The following is an 18,524-nucleotide window of genomic DNA, read 5'->3' as shown; positions in this document are numbered from 1 at the left end:
AACATGCAGATTAGTCTTCTGTCAAAGGGACCTGCATTGTACGGGCACACAGAACAAATACCAGCTTTTACTTGATCCCAATGCAGACAATGAAGCACACAGAATTAAAAAATCAGTGTTTTTTCACTCAACGTGTCTCTTTCTGAGGGACCTCCCAAACACAAGACATCAACACAAGGGAGATCCCCTCCCTGGCTTCTAAGCAAATATCTCAGAGCCTGGGAATGTGTCTCATTCATATCTCTTAAGTCAGAGATTTAGAGTGATAACACTCAGTATACTTGGAAGATGAAGTCAAATATCTTTGGTACCAAGACTTTGACTGGAATATCATGTCTAAGAGAGACATGCTTCGACCCTGGATGGTACTGCAAAGCTTTACGGAGTGAAGATTGACTTCAGGAGCTGTCAAAAGCCTCTTGGAAAGACAGCCTGGCACCTTGCTTGTTTACATGGTTCACAGCTGTCTTCCTAGGTAAGGGGCAAAGGTTGCTTTCCTGGAAGATGGCAAAGAAAAAATCTCAGGACACTTTGGGAACCTCGAGAATCTGAGGAATTCACCCAAACTTACAGGTACTGCAGGCAAAGCCTGAAAAAGCCCAATGACAACTGTGTAGCTTGGCTTCTTCGCTCTGCGAGGCAAATTAAAGCTCAATCTGGAGATTCCTTATGAGATTCCAGCAAACCAGATTTAAAAGAGCCTATATGACCAAATGCTATTCTCATCATGTTTATGCACATAATCAGGCCAAAATGAAACTGGACTTAATGCAGTAAATACATGGTTTTGATTTGACTCTGATAAAAACGAGGGTGATTTTGGGGAAAAGATTATGTGTCAATAGAATCTATAATACACAGTTGTGGACATTAGACTGTAGTCCAGTTAACTGTCTTCAAAGTTCTATTTTCCACCTATACACTGGATCCTGAATGTGTTATCACCAGAGATGTTACTTGTTAGTTGGGGCAAATAGCACCCAAAATCTGGGCTGGCCAGCCCAGGGGCCTCCCAGGAACCTCACCTGGATATTCCCTTAATCAGACCATTTGTCATGCTTCTTGTTATTCTAGGCTTTGCCCCAATAATATGAACATTTGTAACACAATTTCCACCCGGTTGGAAGCCCTTCCACTCTGGGAGCACTGGTCCTTACCCTCTAGACACCACACCTCCTTCCACCCCCAGGCCTCACTGTCCCTCAGACAGAGAGCAGGGACCCCTGCAGCAGGAGGCAGCCACAGAAGAGATCCTACACTCCTTTCCCTTAAAGAGTTCGGAGCCAAGAATCCTTGAGAGGTGAATGAAATAGTAGTAGGCAGTTGGTCGGACATGAGCAGAATAGGAAAGATAAGCCAAGTATGGAAGGTCACCCGGGCGGAAAGCTCTGAGTGCCTAGTGACCGGCAAAACTGGGAGGACAAGTATTGGAGGGTGGGACCTCACCCCCAGGGGGACCTTTTCCTCCCCTAGCAGATCCCTGGTCATGTGGTTCAGAGCCTCCCCTGACCTGTCTTCCCCTGCACGTCTCTAGTCATGTGGTAGACCCCCTACCCCGAGAGGAGGAGCAAGGGGGCTGGAGAATAACCTCCTAACAGTCCCATACAAGCCCTTGCACGACCAATCCCTTTAGCATTAAGCCCGACAAATAACATCGAGGCCTCAGCTGTGTTTCAGCTCCTGGCCCAGAGAAGCAACAAGGCCAGGTGAAGTGACACCATGGCTGACATCATGAGCAGCTGCAAGGACAAATGACCCCCTGCCCTGGCACTGACCCTTCAGTAGACACCACACCCCTGAAAGGACACACGTGGAAAGCTGATGCATATTCTACTGAGATCCTCCCCTAAGACCTCTTCTGAAATTCACGCCTTTAAATAAACCTTCTCCTTCGGAAAAAAATACACAATATTTCTTTTACCTTCTATTTTTTTCCTTCCAATTTTAGCTTCAAAAAGCCACATTACACCTAAAATATCTAAACAGCAATCACAAAGAAAGCTTAAACCACAGAGGCTCTTTGAAAGCAGCTGGTAGAGCTTTCAGTTTTCTCAGTATCCTAAACAGAAAAACACAACTTAAGCACTTTGTTATCTTGAAATGTGTGTTCCAAATTTTTCCCATTATTGTATTGGTAGATATATTTAAATACACAACTTTACATTTTACTATTTACTTTTTACAGTGAATGCTTATTTATATATAGCAAAGTATTTACCCATTTCTTTGCTCATATTGATTCTTGCATCTTACACTTTGCATCTAGGTTCAAGTTTCTTGTAGCCGAAGCACATCCTTTTGTAGTTCTTTCTGCAAAAATCTATGAATAACATACATCTTCAGTCTTTGCAGGTCCCAAAATGTCTTCTTTTCACTCTTCCTCGTCATCTGTTCCTTCAGATATCATTCCACAGCCTTCTGGCACGTGTTAAAAAGTGTGCTGTCAGTCTGACTTTTCATTCTTGGGAGGAAACCGACTTTTGTCTCTAGTCACTTTCGTTAATACTTTATATTTTTCTTCTAAATGACTATTCCATACCTTCCCCTACCTCTTCAAACCTCTGAAAAACACTTGTCCATCCTCACGCTGGGCTGATGCCCTGGCTGTCTGTTCCACGGAAAAACACCATACAAGCAATCAGAACCGAACTTCCACTCGGGCCACCATCGCAGCTCCTCATCCACTGGCAGCTGTACACGGATTAGTCCCTGCCGTCGGACCTGTTTCTAAAAATCCATGGTTCTCACTTCTGCTTCTAAGGTTCACCTCTTCGCTTGCGTCTTAGAGTCCATTCCCCCCCACCAACCGAGGAACACTGTCAAACAATTCGCATCTTCTCATAAAAATCTCCCCCTCAACTGGCTCATTCCCATCATCTTACAGATATGCTCTTATTTTCCCATTTTCAAAATAACGACAGAACAAAAACAAATATACACTCTCCCCTGGCCCTATACCTCCCTTGAACCACTGCCCAGATTTCCAGACATGCCTCCAATTTCAGTTCTCATGCATCACTCTGTTCATGTGATGTTCGTTGAGATCATAGTTCACAGTGAGACCACAGTTAACTTAATCGGGACCACACTGCAGTTGAATGAGGTCGTACTTCACTACTTCCATAGTGACTTATTTTATTTTTTCAGGTGAGCTATTATTCTGCCTTAAAAGTATGCTCTGGAAGGAACCAAGATGTCTCTCAGTAGATAAATGGGTAAATAAACTGTGGTACATGCAGACCACGCAATATTACTCAGCACTCATAGGAAAAGAGCCGTCAGGCCATGAAAAGACAGGGAGGAACTTTAACTGCGTATTCCTGAGTGAAAGAAGCCAACCTGAAAAGGCTACGTACTGCACAGTTCCGACTCTATGACGTTTCGGAAAAGGCAAAACTCTGAAGACAGTAAAACAACCATTGGGTGCTGGGAGTCGTGGGGTGGGGCAGGATGAGCAGACGGAGCCCAGAGAATCTTCCGGGCAGTGAAAATGCTCTGGGCGAAGCTGCAATGATGGATGCCTGTCATCACACGATGACATCACACATCATCTTGCCCACAGAACAGATGGCACGGAGAGTGAGCCCTGATGAAGACTACGGGCTCTGGGTGATGGAAATGGGTGGACGCGGGCTCACCATTCATAACAAATGCCCCACTCTGGGGTGGGGGGTACTAATAAATGGGGGAAGCTGTGCATGTGTGGAGTGTCGGGGTACATAGGGAATCTCTGTACCCTCTCAATTTTGCTGGGAACTTAAAACTGCTCTAGAAAAAAAAAGTTGCGTTTTTCAAAAAAGATGTTCTGGGTTATTTTGGTTGTTGCTGCTTTAACTTAAAGCATAACTACAGCCAAGTGCCAGCCTCTCAATCTATCCAGTTATACAGTATCCAGTTGGCATATTTGTGGAGGGACACTACTTCCATATTCCGATGAATTCATCACTCAACAGCATCTCCAACAGAAGAAGAAAACACAAGCACGGAGAATCAACACAGTAAGCGCGCAGAGATGTCAAAGTGTGCATAGCACTCGCCGACCGCATTTTCTTTTTTAGGGATCTCATCTGCGGACACGGGAGATCCAAACCAGCTGAACCGTGTGCTGGTGTATGCGGGACGTAAATAACGCTTCATGCACGCCACCTCATTTAATGCTCATTCGTACACCAAGAGGCAAGGGCTGTGATCACTGCCATTTCACCAACAAGAGAATGAAGGCTGAGGAAGACTGTCCCGAGCTACACTGTGAGGAGACGGCCAAACAGACATTTAAACCTCAGCAGTCTCAATCCGGATCCCCAAACTCTCCACCACTGTGCACCCAGTCTCAATACTAAGGATTCATGTCCACGAAAACCAAAGTTACATGTAAACCTGTTGGGATTTTAAGAACTAAACTACCTGAATATTACTTGCTTTAATTAACCTTACTAATTTGCCTAACTATACATCATATAACATTATACCTTTTATTAAACTTAACAGTAAAGTCATTTGAACTCAAAGTCAGAAACCTTTAGGGAGATGTTAAAAACAAACAATTTTTTTTTTTTTTTGTAAAACTGGATTCAGGCAACAGACAGCTCTGTGTAGTACTACTTAACATTATAGTTCCCCTTGCTCCAGTTAAATTATCTTATTCCTTTAAACCAAATAATGTAAAATAAAATAAGAGCCTCACCCTTTGAGATGGGGACATCTAATTACAATAAAGATTTCACTCTGAATATTGGAGCCCATATGATTCAGTGCCCATATTATTTCATGACTCAACCATTTCACTCCCTTGGAAATCGCAAGTGATAATTCATCCCCTAAGACATGTTCTAACTTTCTCAGGCAGACAATGCAAGCAAATAACATTTAAAACTGTTGCATTAGAATCTCAGACTCAATTTTCTTGACTTCCCCTGCTAAAGTCGATAGGTTGAAAATTTCAGAACACAGCACATCGACATGGGAAGACCGTATTTTTTTTTAGACACAATTTCTGTGAACTTTGGATTTCTTGAGGCCTTGCTGCAGAAATCAACTATAAAAAGCAAAGGACTATATTCATATAAAGTGTTACTTCAAAGGGAAGCTGTTTAAAAAGGTGTTTACGATTTATTTTCTAAAAAAATATTCAAGTCTTTTCTCCAGAAACATTAAAGATTAAATATCACAAAAGTTAAACGAACCCTGTGTCAGTCGTGTGCTTAGATAAACTAGATCGGGGTCCAAACACTTAACTTTATCATTTAATTTAAATCAGTTCCAAAGCTGAGCTCGGATCTACAGCAGATGTGAGGGAATGAAAGTAACGTGATGTAAACCCCTAATGCACCCAAACACATTACCTGTTAAAAATGGAAATACTACTACCACCATGGAAAATGGTTTCAGCAATTAGGCCTTTCCTTAATTGAAATAACTATTCGTGTTCTTATTAAACTGAAAATTCAGCAAGAGGGTTTCAAGAGGTATGAATTATGCGAGGATTTTCCATTTGTTTTTCCACAGAATCACGCTTACGCTTTAAACAACACTCTATGCCACGTGAAAACAAAGCTGATACTTCAATAATTGTGCTCCCTTCCCCAGCAGCCTGCTTGCTCTATGACCTCAGTCTTTCAGAAAATAATTCTCCTGACCCCCTCTGAAAAAGACATTCTGATACCAGCTTAAATTTTTATAACATATCAGCTCGTGCAGACTTTTCTACTCAAAACAACGTTTACGTCCCTGCGGTTCAATTTCTTGCATCTACTCTAAGCTGTAATTCCTGAGAGAGGGACCAGAACTTCACAAACAAAGAGGATTTAACCACAAAGCTTATGTTTGTTCTCAAAGAACGAAGTCAATGAAAGTCAGGTGGCAGTCATCCTCCTGCGACACCTTAAGACACAAAGCAGAAGCAAAGAGTGACAGGAAAAACGCACTACTAACTCTGGAGATTTAAGACTTACATGGAAGAAGATATAGCCTTATGATTCCGATTACACATGGAGCAGTTTTTGGAAGAAAAGCCAAAGTGAACACTCTCAAGTTTTTAAAGGCGTGTGTAGGTTAAATAAGGCACCAAGTGCCTCAGCCTCTGAAAATACAGAAAAGTAAATATAATAAAGCTGGTCCGTATTTGAAAAATATAAATCACTCAAATGAAAAGTGAAAGCTGTAGATGTTAAGCAACCCTTCCCCAAGGGAATGGGCTGCCTCATTATTTCTGGATCCAACCAGACTATTAAGTTCAAAATTAAATCATTCATGACAGGTTCGCTGAACTGCCTCCTATGAAGCTTCATAAAGTGTCTTAGAAATACAGGCCAACGCCCCATAAATTAACTGGAAAATGTTTTTAAAGAAATATACAAAACTAGATGCTAACAGTATTTTAATTATGTTTTTTAAAATTCCATCATGTTCTTATTTCTCAACTTTATTTAAGTATAATTTACACGCGATAGTGTGTACAGATTTTCAACACACAATTCGATAAATGTTGACAAGTGGGTGGGTACATTATGTATGAAATAATACCTAACGCTTATGCTTTTAAATAATGAGTGACAATAATTCTACATACAGTGAATAACTTTTGCACAACGAGGTCACACAAAAAGTTTCAGAGGTTTTCTGTAACACAAGATATTTAATAATAAAGGCATGGCCTTGCTATTATTATCAACCAAAACACTGTGACAAACATTATACATTATGATTTCAGTAACATATAAAAATAATCTGTGCCTGATATAGACATCTTATAATAGAAAACGTTAAATGAACATTAACGTACATGTAAAAATCATTTGACCACTGAGAGACAATACCGCCAACATTTGCTGTCTAAAAGTGCCCATTTTTAAATGAAATATTAACACATACAAAATAGTGAGGGTCTCCAAGCACTCCAGGATAGAAAAAACGTGTTTTGTGCAGATGGTACGATCTGCAGGTTGGACACTGGGGTACACTTTGCTTCATTTAAGCTCATTTCCTCTTTTACCAAGACGATTACTTGATTACCCAATTTTGGTTTTGCTATTAACGTCAATATCACTTTGTGAGTTCAGACTCTGCAGGTCAGCCTCTGATTTCAGGTGGGAGTGCCCCACAACCACACTCCCGGCACTGTCCCCATCAAAGTGTGTGCAAGTAACTGTGGTCTACAGCAAACAGCAAACCCATGAAATCGTGAGTGACCTTTACTGGGCAGTATTTGAATAATGTAACATGTGGATCCCCCAGCAAGGTCAAGCACATTACACAGGATCCATGTCCAAATCCCCAGTTTAAGAATTTAGTTTGCTGTCAAAGCTTGTTATTTCTTGAGACAGGTTAATAACAACCTTATTAACACTTCCTTTTTGCACGAGTGAGTCACTAGTAGCAGCAGAGGGGCTAAGGAATACATGCTCACAGGGCAACAGCCACTGGCCGTGAACCCTTCTTCCTGACGTGCTCACATCAAGGTATCCAGAAATATCCATCGTAACCTGCGACTCTGGTCAATGTCCCCTGCCCTGGACCTGGACTGGATGTCAGTGGGTTCCTGGATTGCTAAACTTTAATTCACTGTCCCTGTTTTCCTGCCTTTGTCATCATTTGGGATCTGGAGAAAGGACACAAATCCCACATGGAAACACTTCTCCTGGGCATCTTTATCTCCCCAGCCCCCGCTTTTACCCCCATGGACTCCTATGCCAACAAAAGAACTCACACGGCACAGCTCTCGCTATGGCTGATCCCCAGGTGATTTCGCTCAAGACACTCAACTTTCCATTACTTTCTTCCTTAAGGTTTCTGCTCTGAAACAGCGAAATGGAAAGGGCTTGAAGAAAGTCTCTTTCAAGATTGTCAAAGATGAAAGTTGTCTTTCTTTGAATGTTCCATATTGCTGAAGTAATAGGAGCAACATTAAGGCATTTTTAAAAACTATTTTGATCCATTAACCGATGTCTTCAACATGATGGGCATTTTCCTTTTTCTATGTTTCTCGTAGCCTTGGCTCCAAAGCATCTGCATTGCACACAGTTATAATACACGGCTCTGACTGGGAGAAAAACAGTCACGGGGGAAAAGGATAAACCAAGGAAAAGCTTACATTTGGAAGCAAAACGGTATCACAAACAAGACAATATCCCAAGTGGCACTGTTCGCTCCTTGAGGCAGAAAACGTCTGAAGGAGCTCCCTAGGAACTGCAGAAAAGCTCTCATTTGGGGAAAACAGATTCCCTATCATCGTCAATCAGTTCACCAGACAAGACATAAGACATGCAAGGTAACTGGATACCAACAGAACCCTAGCGTTCAAGGGCTTAAACATCAATTTATTTAATACCAGTGTACTTAGCTTTTAAGGGTATTTTCTTCCCTCATTCTTGACTTAAAAATTCTTGACTTCAGAAAAGATTCCAACACATTTTCCTGAAATATATCCTAATCAGAAATACAAAACCTACACTACTCAAAGCATAAAATATATTTTTTAAAAATGAGATTCTCAGAAAAAAAGTATTTCTCTTAATTGTTGCAAATTAAAAACAACTAAATATGCTAAGAAATCTTTTAAAAGTCTTTCAAATAGGAAAAAACCCACAGATAACTGAACATTACCAGTTACTCAATATAAGGTTGTCAGAAAAATAGTTAAAAAGAGAAAGCTTAAAGTTTTCCTAGTTCTGACAGAAGGTAGCACTGATGATGTTTAGGAAGATTTGGGCGCTCGCTCCCAGTCTGAGGGGTAAACGAGGGTGATTCTAGCTTGTTCTGGTTTGCCTGTCATCTCTACTGCACAGTTGCTTTTATTTTGCCATCAGAACACATTCTGGTAAAGACACTGAAAGCTCAGATTTAAAGACGACTCTCATTATGCTGGACATTGGAATTCTATTATTTTCATACTGCCCCACCCACAGGATGGCCTACCTGCAGAACAAAGATTGACCGAAAGCAGAACTTTCTCTCTTTTCATTCAATAAAAATACCACTGAGCCCTGGCTAGTGTGGCTCAGTGGATTGAGCGCTGGCCTGCCAACCAAAGGTTCCTGGGTTCGATTCCCTGTCAGGACACATGCCTGGGTTGCAGGCCAGGTCCCCAATAGGGGATGCAAGAGAGGCAACCACACACTAATGTTTCTCTTCCTCTCTTTTTCCTTCCATTCCCTTCTCTCTAAAAAGAAATAAATAAAATCTTCTTTAAAAATACCACTGAAAAATTTACTTTCAAAAACTCTTTACTTCCTAGGATTGGTTTGTCCAACACATGCAATAGTTTGAAAGTCTTTTCTGTTTGTTCAATATATAACGTGCACGTGTGTGTATGTGTGTGTGTGTGTGTGTGTGTGTGTGTGTGTGTGTGTATAAATATAAATTTGCTCCCTCTCATTCAGGGCCAGGGAGTAGCCAACCTCTGTCTCACTTGGGATGCTTCTTATGAGAGACCAGTACGTCCAAAATCAAAAGTTCCCAGAGGGCCTTAGTCCCTGCTGCACGGCATCATTTAGAAGCGAATGATGGAAACCCACAGGGGCCTTGCCGGGCTGTTGTGAGACTGTAAAGCTACCGCCTCCTAGAAATGATCTTCAATGAAGCGACTGGTATGAAATGCCAACCTGCTCCTAACACCTTGCAAATCCACCCAAGGTGGCGAACTTCTTAAAGTTCCATGGTCATTACTTCAGGGATCGGTAGCCAAGGACCCACGAGTCCCAATCTGCAGCCAGGATTAGAAACCCAGATTAGTGACTGACACAATCAAGTGAGGATGGGTCGGCAGGTGCTCTCTGTTATGACCTCCAACCCCACACCGACCTGCGGTGTGGGGACAGACGGTCGGTGGGACAGACTCTCTCTTTCTGCTCTTAAAGGTACCGTTATCTTGAACGTAACAAGACTAAAAACAAAACTAATGTGATATTTATAAATAATAAAGCAAAGAAAACCACCAACGAGATGAAAAGGCAACCTCCTATGTGTAAATTATGTATCTGAGAAGGGGCTAATATCCAAAGCATATAAAGAAATCATGCAACTCAAGAGCAAACACACACACACAAAATCTGATTAAAAATGGGCACAGCATCTGATTTTTCCAAAGAAGACACACAGATGGCCAACAGGTACATGAAAAGAGGCTCCCCATCACTCATCATCAGGGAAATGCAGGTGAAAACCACAGTGAGACACCACCTCCCACCTGTCGGAACGCCCCGAGGCGCTCATCAACAAGACTAGAAGTAACGAGTGTGGTGAGGATGGGGAGAAAGGGGGACGCCTTGGGACTACGCGTGGAGATGTAACCTGTGCGGCCACTATGGAAAATATTATGGAGGTTCCTCAGAAAACTGATCACTGATCATATGACCCAGAAATGACACTTCTGGGCATTTATGCAAGGAAAACGAGAATGCTAACTACAGAAGATGCTCGCATCCCCATGCTGACTGCAGCATGGTTCACAATGGTCAGTTACAGAAACAACCTAGATGTCCATCAAGGGTTAAACGGATAAAGAAAGTGTGGTAGGCCTATGCACACACACACACACACACACACACACACACTCATACAACGGAATGCTGTTCAGCCATAAAAAAGAAGGGAATCTGATCATCTGGGACTGGCGAGGATGGACCCTGAAGGCATTACACTAAGCGAACTCAGTCGGATAGAGAAAGACAAATACCCTGTGATCTCTCTTATGTGTGAATCTAAGAAACTAAACACATAAGCCAAGCTAACAGGTACAGAGAACAGATCTGTGGTTGCCAGAGGCCGGGGCTGTGATGTGAGAGATCTGGGGGCTTCGTTTAAAAAAATTCAGTGCAAAAATAAAACAAGGTTAAAATTTAAAACGATATTTATATAAATAATGACCCAGTTCAGGAACCTGCTATGTGTGAAACCGACAATGAATTTAATGGAAATCTATGAATTTGAGAGGAATGGGATGAGAAGACACCCTGACAGGTTTCTTTAATGCCTAACTGCCTGAGAAATGCCCAGATGCTCTGGCTGTGACCAGAATCACGGCCAATCCAAAAGGCGACGAGCAGTCAGGAAAAGAAGGGCTCGGAGTTCAGGTATTCAAACAAATACTCCAGAAATGTGCCTGTCTTAACCAGCAACACGTTAAGGGGGACGAGGCTGACATGCACCAGCTTTCTACTTCCAGATCCCCATTAAGCTGACGTCTCAAGAGAAACCCGATAACGTGCTCTCCCTTCAGCCTCTTGACTCTTTGCTCCCCCCTCCAAATCCTCTATAGCTGGCTTTCAAAAATACCTCAAGCACACACTTTGTGTTTTGGACAGTCGTGCATGCAGCAATAAGCTGACCCTTCCCAGAAATGTCTGCATTAAACATGCGCAAAGAATTCAGAGAGATGCATTCCATCGACCTGCAAACTCCCATAAGGAATCACTTTTGAACAACTAATCCTCTGCCTGTAGGTAAACCAGATTAACTCCAACTGATCTCTCTGGAAACTCTCTCTGTAGATGTAATGCTTCACATCACTGGGAGCTATTTTCAAGTCCCTTTTGGCAAAGGACTTTTCTTTCTAGGCTTCCTAGGTCAAATGATTGGCCCTGGGTAAGCAGAGGCTGCCTTGAGTCACTGCTTCAAAGGCAACGCAGCCTAAGATGCTCTCTCAAAGCAGTTCTGACATCAAAGTCCACGCCAGCTCCCCATACCTTTGGAAGTGACAGGGTTAGTCTCTGCGAGTGAGGAACTTCAAAGGGCTGGCCCCCGGCCAGCCACCACGGTACTCAGTTATCTCCTGTACTCAGTTAATCCCCCAGAAAGAAGACACGCAGGCATCATCCGCCAGAGCAATCGAAACCTCTGCACGGTCTCTGGAGCTTTGTCTGCAGGTGAGTTTGGGCGCTCTGCTGCCTTTTCCAATGTCATTTTAACGCAGAGGGTAGGCGCTCGGTAAACGTTTTTGAATGCAGGAACACCCAAATCCCATGGCAGACGGTCAGGTGTGGGGGCTGCTCCTGGTCGGGTGTGTCACCCAATAAACGTCAGACTACAGCTCTGCTTCCGGTTTCCTTGGACCCCTGCGCACCCCCAATTCAGATTCCCCACGGCCTTGCTCTTTGTCTTCGGCATCAGAAAAATGCAGCAGAGAGACCAAAAAGGGGTCTGGGAAGCAGCGCCCCCATCTGAGTTGCAGAGGTAGTTCTGAAAGGGCTGTCTCCCCAGAGCTGCTAACATGGGCCCTCAGTGATTTTTCGGAAAAAAGCCATCTTTTCTGTGGCAAACAGCAGTGGGCGGAGTCACAGCTTTTTGGTTCCACCTTCCAGGCCAAAGTGGTCCTCACTCCCATTTTGGAATGTAAATTATAGAAATGTCTTTCTATACCAAGAAACCAGGTAAATTCAAGCACACACAAAGTAGAAATTATAAAAGACACATGAAATAATGTTTGAAAGTATTCCATTGATGTATTAATGGTTTAAAAATTATTCCACTAAAACTACTAACTACTAATATATTAATAGAGTGATTACAGTATTATTATACATTTTTTTTCTAGATTTTGATCTAACCCTTTGGGTAAAGTGATCTGCAAGTCTGGGTCTCCTTTCATTTCGCTTAGGTACTCAGTGTTGGGGTAGAAACTCTCACAAATAATATGTAGAATGCAAACAAAAGGAGTCATGTTTAATTGCGTTATTACAACACTTGTTTTTTGACTTCACCCATTAGTTGTTAGAGATCTGTCTTCTCTTCTCGTACTAAGAGTTCATTTAAAAATTTCCAAATGCTGTAAAGGGGTGACATCATCAGCTAATAACTCAAGGTACCAATTGCACATAGAGTGAAATTAGTCACCGATAACAGGCTCATACCTAAGAAGCTGAAACACTTGGACTCCAGGCCAGAAACCATGATTTCAAAGTCAGAGCGATAAACCCTCGTTACTCAGATGAGACCCACAGCCAGCCACACATACAGGGAGCTTGTTAGAAATGCAGGTTCTCGGGCCCTGCTCCGGACCTACTGGCTGGGAATCTGCTTTTGAACAAGACGCCCTCCCAGCACTGATGGTGAGTATACATATTAGATGTGAGAAACGCTGTTCTAAAACATGCACAGATGTCACAACACCACTTAAATGTCCAGTATTGAAGAACACTGAGCACCTGTCTTCAGCAGTGAGCACCTCGCATCCAACCTTAAATCTTAAATGGTCAGATGCCCATTCATTTTTAAAAGCCTAAAATGACTCATATCGGAGAGAATCAGACATGGTACTATCTATTCCTCTTTATATATATATTTTACCATGAAAGTTCACACGAGAAATGCTTACACTGTCTGCATGAGTTAGGCTTTCCAGGAAAAAGCTTCCGCAAAAATCATGGTTCATTATTATCTTAACCTCCTATGTTGTACATCAATGTAACAATTGGTCACTGTATTTTTTGCAAACCCACTGTGAGCCCCCTGAAACGAGAACTTCTCAAACGCAGGAACCGGGTGAGGAAAGAGCACAGTGCCTCAGTACATAGCAGCCACACAATGACCCGTGGCCACGTGGCTACCTGGGAGAATAAAACAGCCATCCCTGGGGGCCACTTCAGGTTGCCGTGGAGGTACACTCTGCACGTACACCTGCGTATCCTCACGACAACCCTTAGAGGTAGAAGTCTGGAGGTCCGAGAGGGGAAGTGACTTACCCAATGTTACATACCTGATGCGAAGAAACCAGATTTAAATTCAGGTCCGACTCCAAAGCCCATTAACTAGGCCAGCGGTTCTGAAAAGTGGGTGAACATCAGAATCATCGAGAGAACTTTTAAAAAAATGGATTCCCACTCGTCCAAGGATCCCTTTTTGCACTGTTCTGACTCTTAGAATCGCGTGTCACATACTCACAATAAACAAACAAAACCCCACAATGACTAAAAATAGTAACAAGTGATGCTGGCTGAATTGTAAATGACACAAGCATGCTGAAGGGGGTGGGGGTGGATAGAACAAACCCTAATAAACGTGAGAAGGCAGTGCTTTGATGGAATGCTATGAGGCTAAAGGGAAAAACGGCACGCAAATATCAGATCTGGGTTGGTAAATCTGCTTGTCACAGGGGCACAGACCAGCAAGCCCGAGACTGCTTGGTGTCGCCATTTCTCAGCCTTGGCGCCGCGGGCATCTGGGACCGTGGAACTCTTCCTTTTGGGGGCAAATGTCCTAATGTATGGCAGGACATCTCCAGCCTCTGCTCACTAATTGCCATGAGCCCCCCTCCCACCTGAGCAGTGACAACAGAAATGTCTCCAGACATTGCAAAAATAAATGTCCCCTGGGAGACAAAATAGTCTCCAGGTCGAACCACTGCTTTCTTTGTCTGTGAGACGTGAACAAACAGGCAAATACATTCTAACGAAAACCAGTTCTTTCTCTCGGGCTGGAGAAAAAAGTTACAGATAAGAAATGGAGAAATTTTAGAATCATACAGCTATCTTAAAAATGAGATAGCGAAATTCAGATCTCTTTTAATGCATGATAGCAGGCATCTATAATGAGTGTTTTCCGATGCTAATTCCTACCTAAAATACTCTGCCCCTCTAAGAGGTGAAGAGACGATCCAGCCATTTCCACTCTTTGATGCTCCTAGGAAAAGAAAAAAAAGCCAAAATAGTTAAAATAATTTATAATACATTTTATAGTTTAGCATTTTTAACAGAGGCAATAAAAAACCCATACAACTGTATAGACGACCTTAATGGGGAATAATATAAAAAATTTAAATGTAAGGCCCTCCCCATGAATGTGAGGCCCGAGCTAAAAGTCACACCACCCTATACCATTTTAAGTCCAAAACGCTCTTATTGTCTGTCTTCACTTTACCCACTCCCAAAATTAGTAAACTATAGCAATGATTTCCTTTCACCTGATAATCACCTAATTTTTACTTACAGCTATAATAATAGTAGGTATAAGACATGGTCAGAATTCTTCATAGTCAACTTTAATAGTTTCATTGGAAAAGCTACTATGCAAATTTAGTTGCCTGTAAGTTACAGCTCTCAAAATGCAGAGAAGATCAAGGAGAAGATGAGCTCCCTCTACTTTTCCTTGCAGATGCTTCTTCATGTATAATTTAGTTTGTTCTTTTGTAGCCTGAATCAACTAATCCTTAAAATTATCGTGAGCTTTTAGATCAGATGGTCACGGTTTCCACGAGCTTTTCGGCTCCTCGGAGAGAAAGCACTCCCTTGTTAAAATGTGACGCTTGGTTACAATCTCACGGTCTTTTAAAGATACTAATTTCGTGCTACTTTAATGAAAAAAATGGAAGCGTGGGGGGAGAGCACAAAGGCCTTCACTAAGAAAAAGGTTAGTATTTTGTCTCCTAGGTCCCGAACACACTCAACTTGTTACTGGCATTTTTCTTGTGTTCTTAAATTGACTCATTTTTATATTTTATGTGAAGCGCCGCTTTGTTAGTGCTATGTGAACCCCATGATTAAGAAACTCCCAGTAAATATTTACGTTCAAAAATATTTTTCTTTTATTAGTACCTGTGACTTAAAACAAACAAACAACCGCTCACGACCGGAGGTGCCTCTGATGCTGGAAAAATACAAGGACATTTGCTCTTATTTGTAGTTACTGAAGGCTCTGAGCCTTAGCACTTATGAAAATTCACAAAATGCACAGAATTTATTTCATTCCCTTTTTAAAAGGAAACTGTAATTACATTAAGCAATTCATTTCTTGGCAGAGGAAGCTTTGGATCTTAATGCAATCAAAGGCACTATGAGAATTTATTAGCTTTGGTTTCACATGGAAACAACATTCATTTTTCATTGGTGATTATACTAGTTTAGCCAATTTACTGCCAAATACAGGAGATTTCTGACATAAAATAAGAAGAAAAATGCACAGCATAATGTAAATGAAAAATATAAGCATTTGGTAAGTTTGATCTTAAGGAAAGCACACCTAAAAATTATCTTCAAGATGTTCCTCTCTGTATAAATGTTAATCACTGAAGAAATTAAAGGTATTAGAAACTACCAGAGTTGAGCCAATCAGTAGCCAGACGATCTGTATATTTCTTCGTGAAAGAACCGTAAATACACAAAGCTACGGATTAATTTGAATTTGTTTCTTAGATCTCTTTCATAGCAAAAATGATAGATGCTTCCTATAACAAACAACGGAGTGATGAACAAAAGGGTTAATAATTCTTCTGAATCCCACTCCATGAGAAAATTAAGTGAGCACCTACTTGCTCCTCCATGCTCATTCAACTCCACATAAACATAGCATATATATGTATATGAATACCTATGAAGGATGATTACACATCATGTGGTCATGTTCCCGAGATGTTCTCCTCAAGGAAGATACCAGGTTATAAAACCGAACAGGGGGCCCTTAAGGAAAGTTCAAACAAAACAAAAATATCACTTTGGCTAAAAGTAGAGAGACATTTTTGGAAATTTGGCAGTGTGCCTACCCACCTGCCTCTACTAGCTAAGTGTGTGTGTGTGTGTGTGTGTGTGTGTGTGTGAACTCAGCCATGCAAGGCTGATGCTGGAGCAGTAAGACAAACTGGACCACAGGGAACTCGACAGGACACTGCCCCCAGTCCCAAAGTATTTTTTAAGCAACAATTTGGGGGATTTTAGCTCTATACGCCTACATGTAAACAATATGAGGCCATAGAACTTTGCTCTCAAACATGTAGTCACGGAAAAGACGACAATCTATGTAAAGTGGTACTTAGTTGTTTTTTTTTTCTTTAAACAGGAAAGGCTTCCAAGACTGAAGGGCTTCCGATGTCTTGAGGTTTCCATTCATTTTAAAAGATGCAGACCCCTGGTGCTCCCCTTATCAGCCCGGGGCAGAATTTAAACTCAATGTTTCCATAAGGGGTTGAAGAAGCTATGGTGAAGGAAAATGTCTTTAAAACAAAAATGAATTTCAAGCCAATTTTGTGGGAAATCTTACCGAACTTAATTAAGGCTTTGTGTTACGGTTGGTAAAAGACCCTGTTTCTTTGATTTCTGCATTAGAAGTTACGATGCATATGCCATGTTTACCATTCTTTAGGTGAACAAAAAGAAGCAAAAATATAGTCGTTTTAAGCGAGTTTCTGGGGATAAGCTAAGAGTTTCTGAGCAAGAAGCTGTGAGTTTTAATTACATCAGAGAGAAAAAATAGATCCCATTTCCTGAGATTTAAGGAAAAAATCCACTTCAAGAAGTAACATCACTAATTGGCTGCCCCGCAGTGTCAGTCTCTAACCTCTGAGGGCACAGGTGAATGGACCCCCACTGCTTCCCCCAGATCACTCCCCGAGCTCATAATACAACTTGGCAAGGAGCCTTCAGGTATCAGAAATTTCTAGTCACTGGCTCATAAGTTATCTTCAAGCTTCCTTGTTTACGACAGCTTAATAATAAGCAGCAGTGAAGGGAGACTCTTTTGACCTTGACGGCAGGGGCACAAAAAGGGAATTCGGATGAAGAACACATTTCACGTCCCCGGAGCCGACAAAAGTGAAAAATGCACCGGACAACCCCTGCAAGCTGCAGTTTTTGTCATTAGGAACACTGAAAACTGTTCAGTGGTGCCGCCCATGCCCAAGGGTTTTCTGGAAGAAAACAAAGAAGCTATTTTTCTTATGTTGCAATTTTATTTTTATTGATAATTTTTTTCTTATTGCAAAAAAGACTGGTTGTGGTCACTGAATAATTTAACTGGACTCATGCTTTAAATAGTAAAAAACAAACAAACAAACAAACAAGAATATTCCTATGGAGTCATGTTTCATGTGGTTTGGAAGGAAAAAATAAAGATCTTGGAGAGAAGAGAACCATTTGTTCAACCACGTTTTATTCAACAGCTAACTCATGCTGGGCATTGGTCTCAGCAGTGAGGGTATGTACAGATATAACACCATGACTATTAAATTTACTCATTCATTGAAATCCTCAAAACATGTATGTGCCATTTACTGCCAAGGCTTGGACAAGATACTAGGGACATAAAACAGTATCATAAAGACATGTTTTTCACTGTTGGAGACGGGAGTTATAAATATGAGGGGAGACTGGACTGAATCATGGGGTGCAGGATTTAATCTGGAATAACTACTAGGAACCTCTTAATTTAGGTACAGAACTTTAATTTAGACATAGGTACAGCACACACACACACACAAACACACGCATCTCCTCACTCAGTACAAGAGACCTGGGAGAATCTAACACCAATGACATGTTAGCAGCAACGAGCTCCCATGCACCCAGCTCTCAGTTTAACTACCACTCACCACTGAAAGGAATCAGGGTACCTGAGAGAAAGGCTGAGTCGAGGGCTCGACCTAGAACATCTTATTATAGCAGAAAGGAAGAAATTCTCAAAGAATGATGAAAACATGTCAAAAAAACCACAACAAAACAGGAGTAGGGAATCTAGCAGGGCAAATCTAGAATAATTCAGGAATCAAAATAATTAATGACAGGACGGAATGCAACTCCTGGAATAAAGGAAGAATCTATGAGTTC

The 18,524-nt window shown here is 41.7% G+C and overlaps 1 protein-coding gene across 6 annotated transcripts in view; it reads right to left on the bottom strand.

The window, feature by feature from the left end:
- DISP1 (dispatched RND transporter family member 1) overlaps window positions 1–18,524 on the bottom strand; it is a 170,687-nt gene that overhangs the window by 79,465 nt on the left and 72,698 nt on the right. For 5 of the 6 annotated variants that reach the window (XM_053659568.1, XM_053659567.1, XM_053659565.1 and 2 more), the window contains 2 exons: window positions 14,550–14,613; window positions 13,691–13,756 (listed from right to left, as the gene is read on the bottom strand). The exons of the other annotated variant lie outside the window; for it this stretch is intronic. In XM_053659568.1, coding sequence (XP_053515543.1) covers window positions 13,691–13,739 — 49 coding nt within the window. In that variant the 5' untranslated portion in view covers window positions 13,740–13,756; window positions 14,550–14,613. The remainder of the gene's footprint in view (window positions 1–13,690; window positions 13,757–14,549; window positions 14,614–18,524) is intronic. 6 annotated transcript variants of the gene reach the window in all.

Source organism: Artibeus jamaicensis, unplaced genomic scaffold (genome assembly GCF_021234435.1).
Source record: "Artibeus jamaicensis isolate MK-2021 breed Jamaican fruit bat unplaced genomic scaffold, CSHL_Jam_final scaffold_754, whole genome shotgun sequence".
NCBI classification, from domain to species: domain Eukaryota; kingdom Metazoa; phylum Chordata; class Mammalia; order Chiroptera; family Phyllostomidae; genus Artibeus; species Artibeus jamaicensis.
This window is presented reverse-complemented; position numbering and strand designations above follow the sequence as displayed.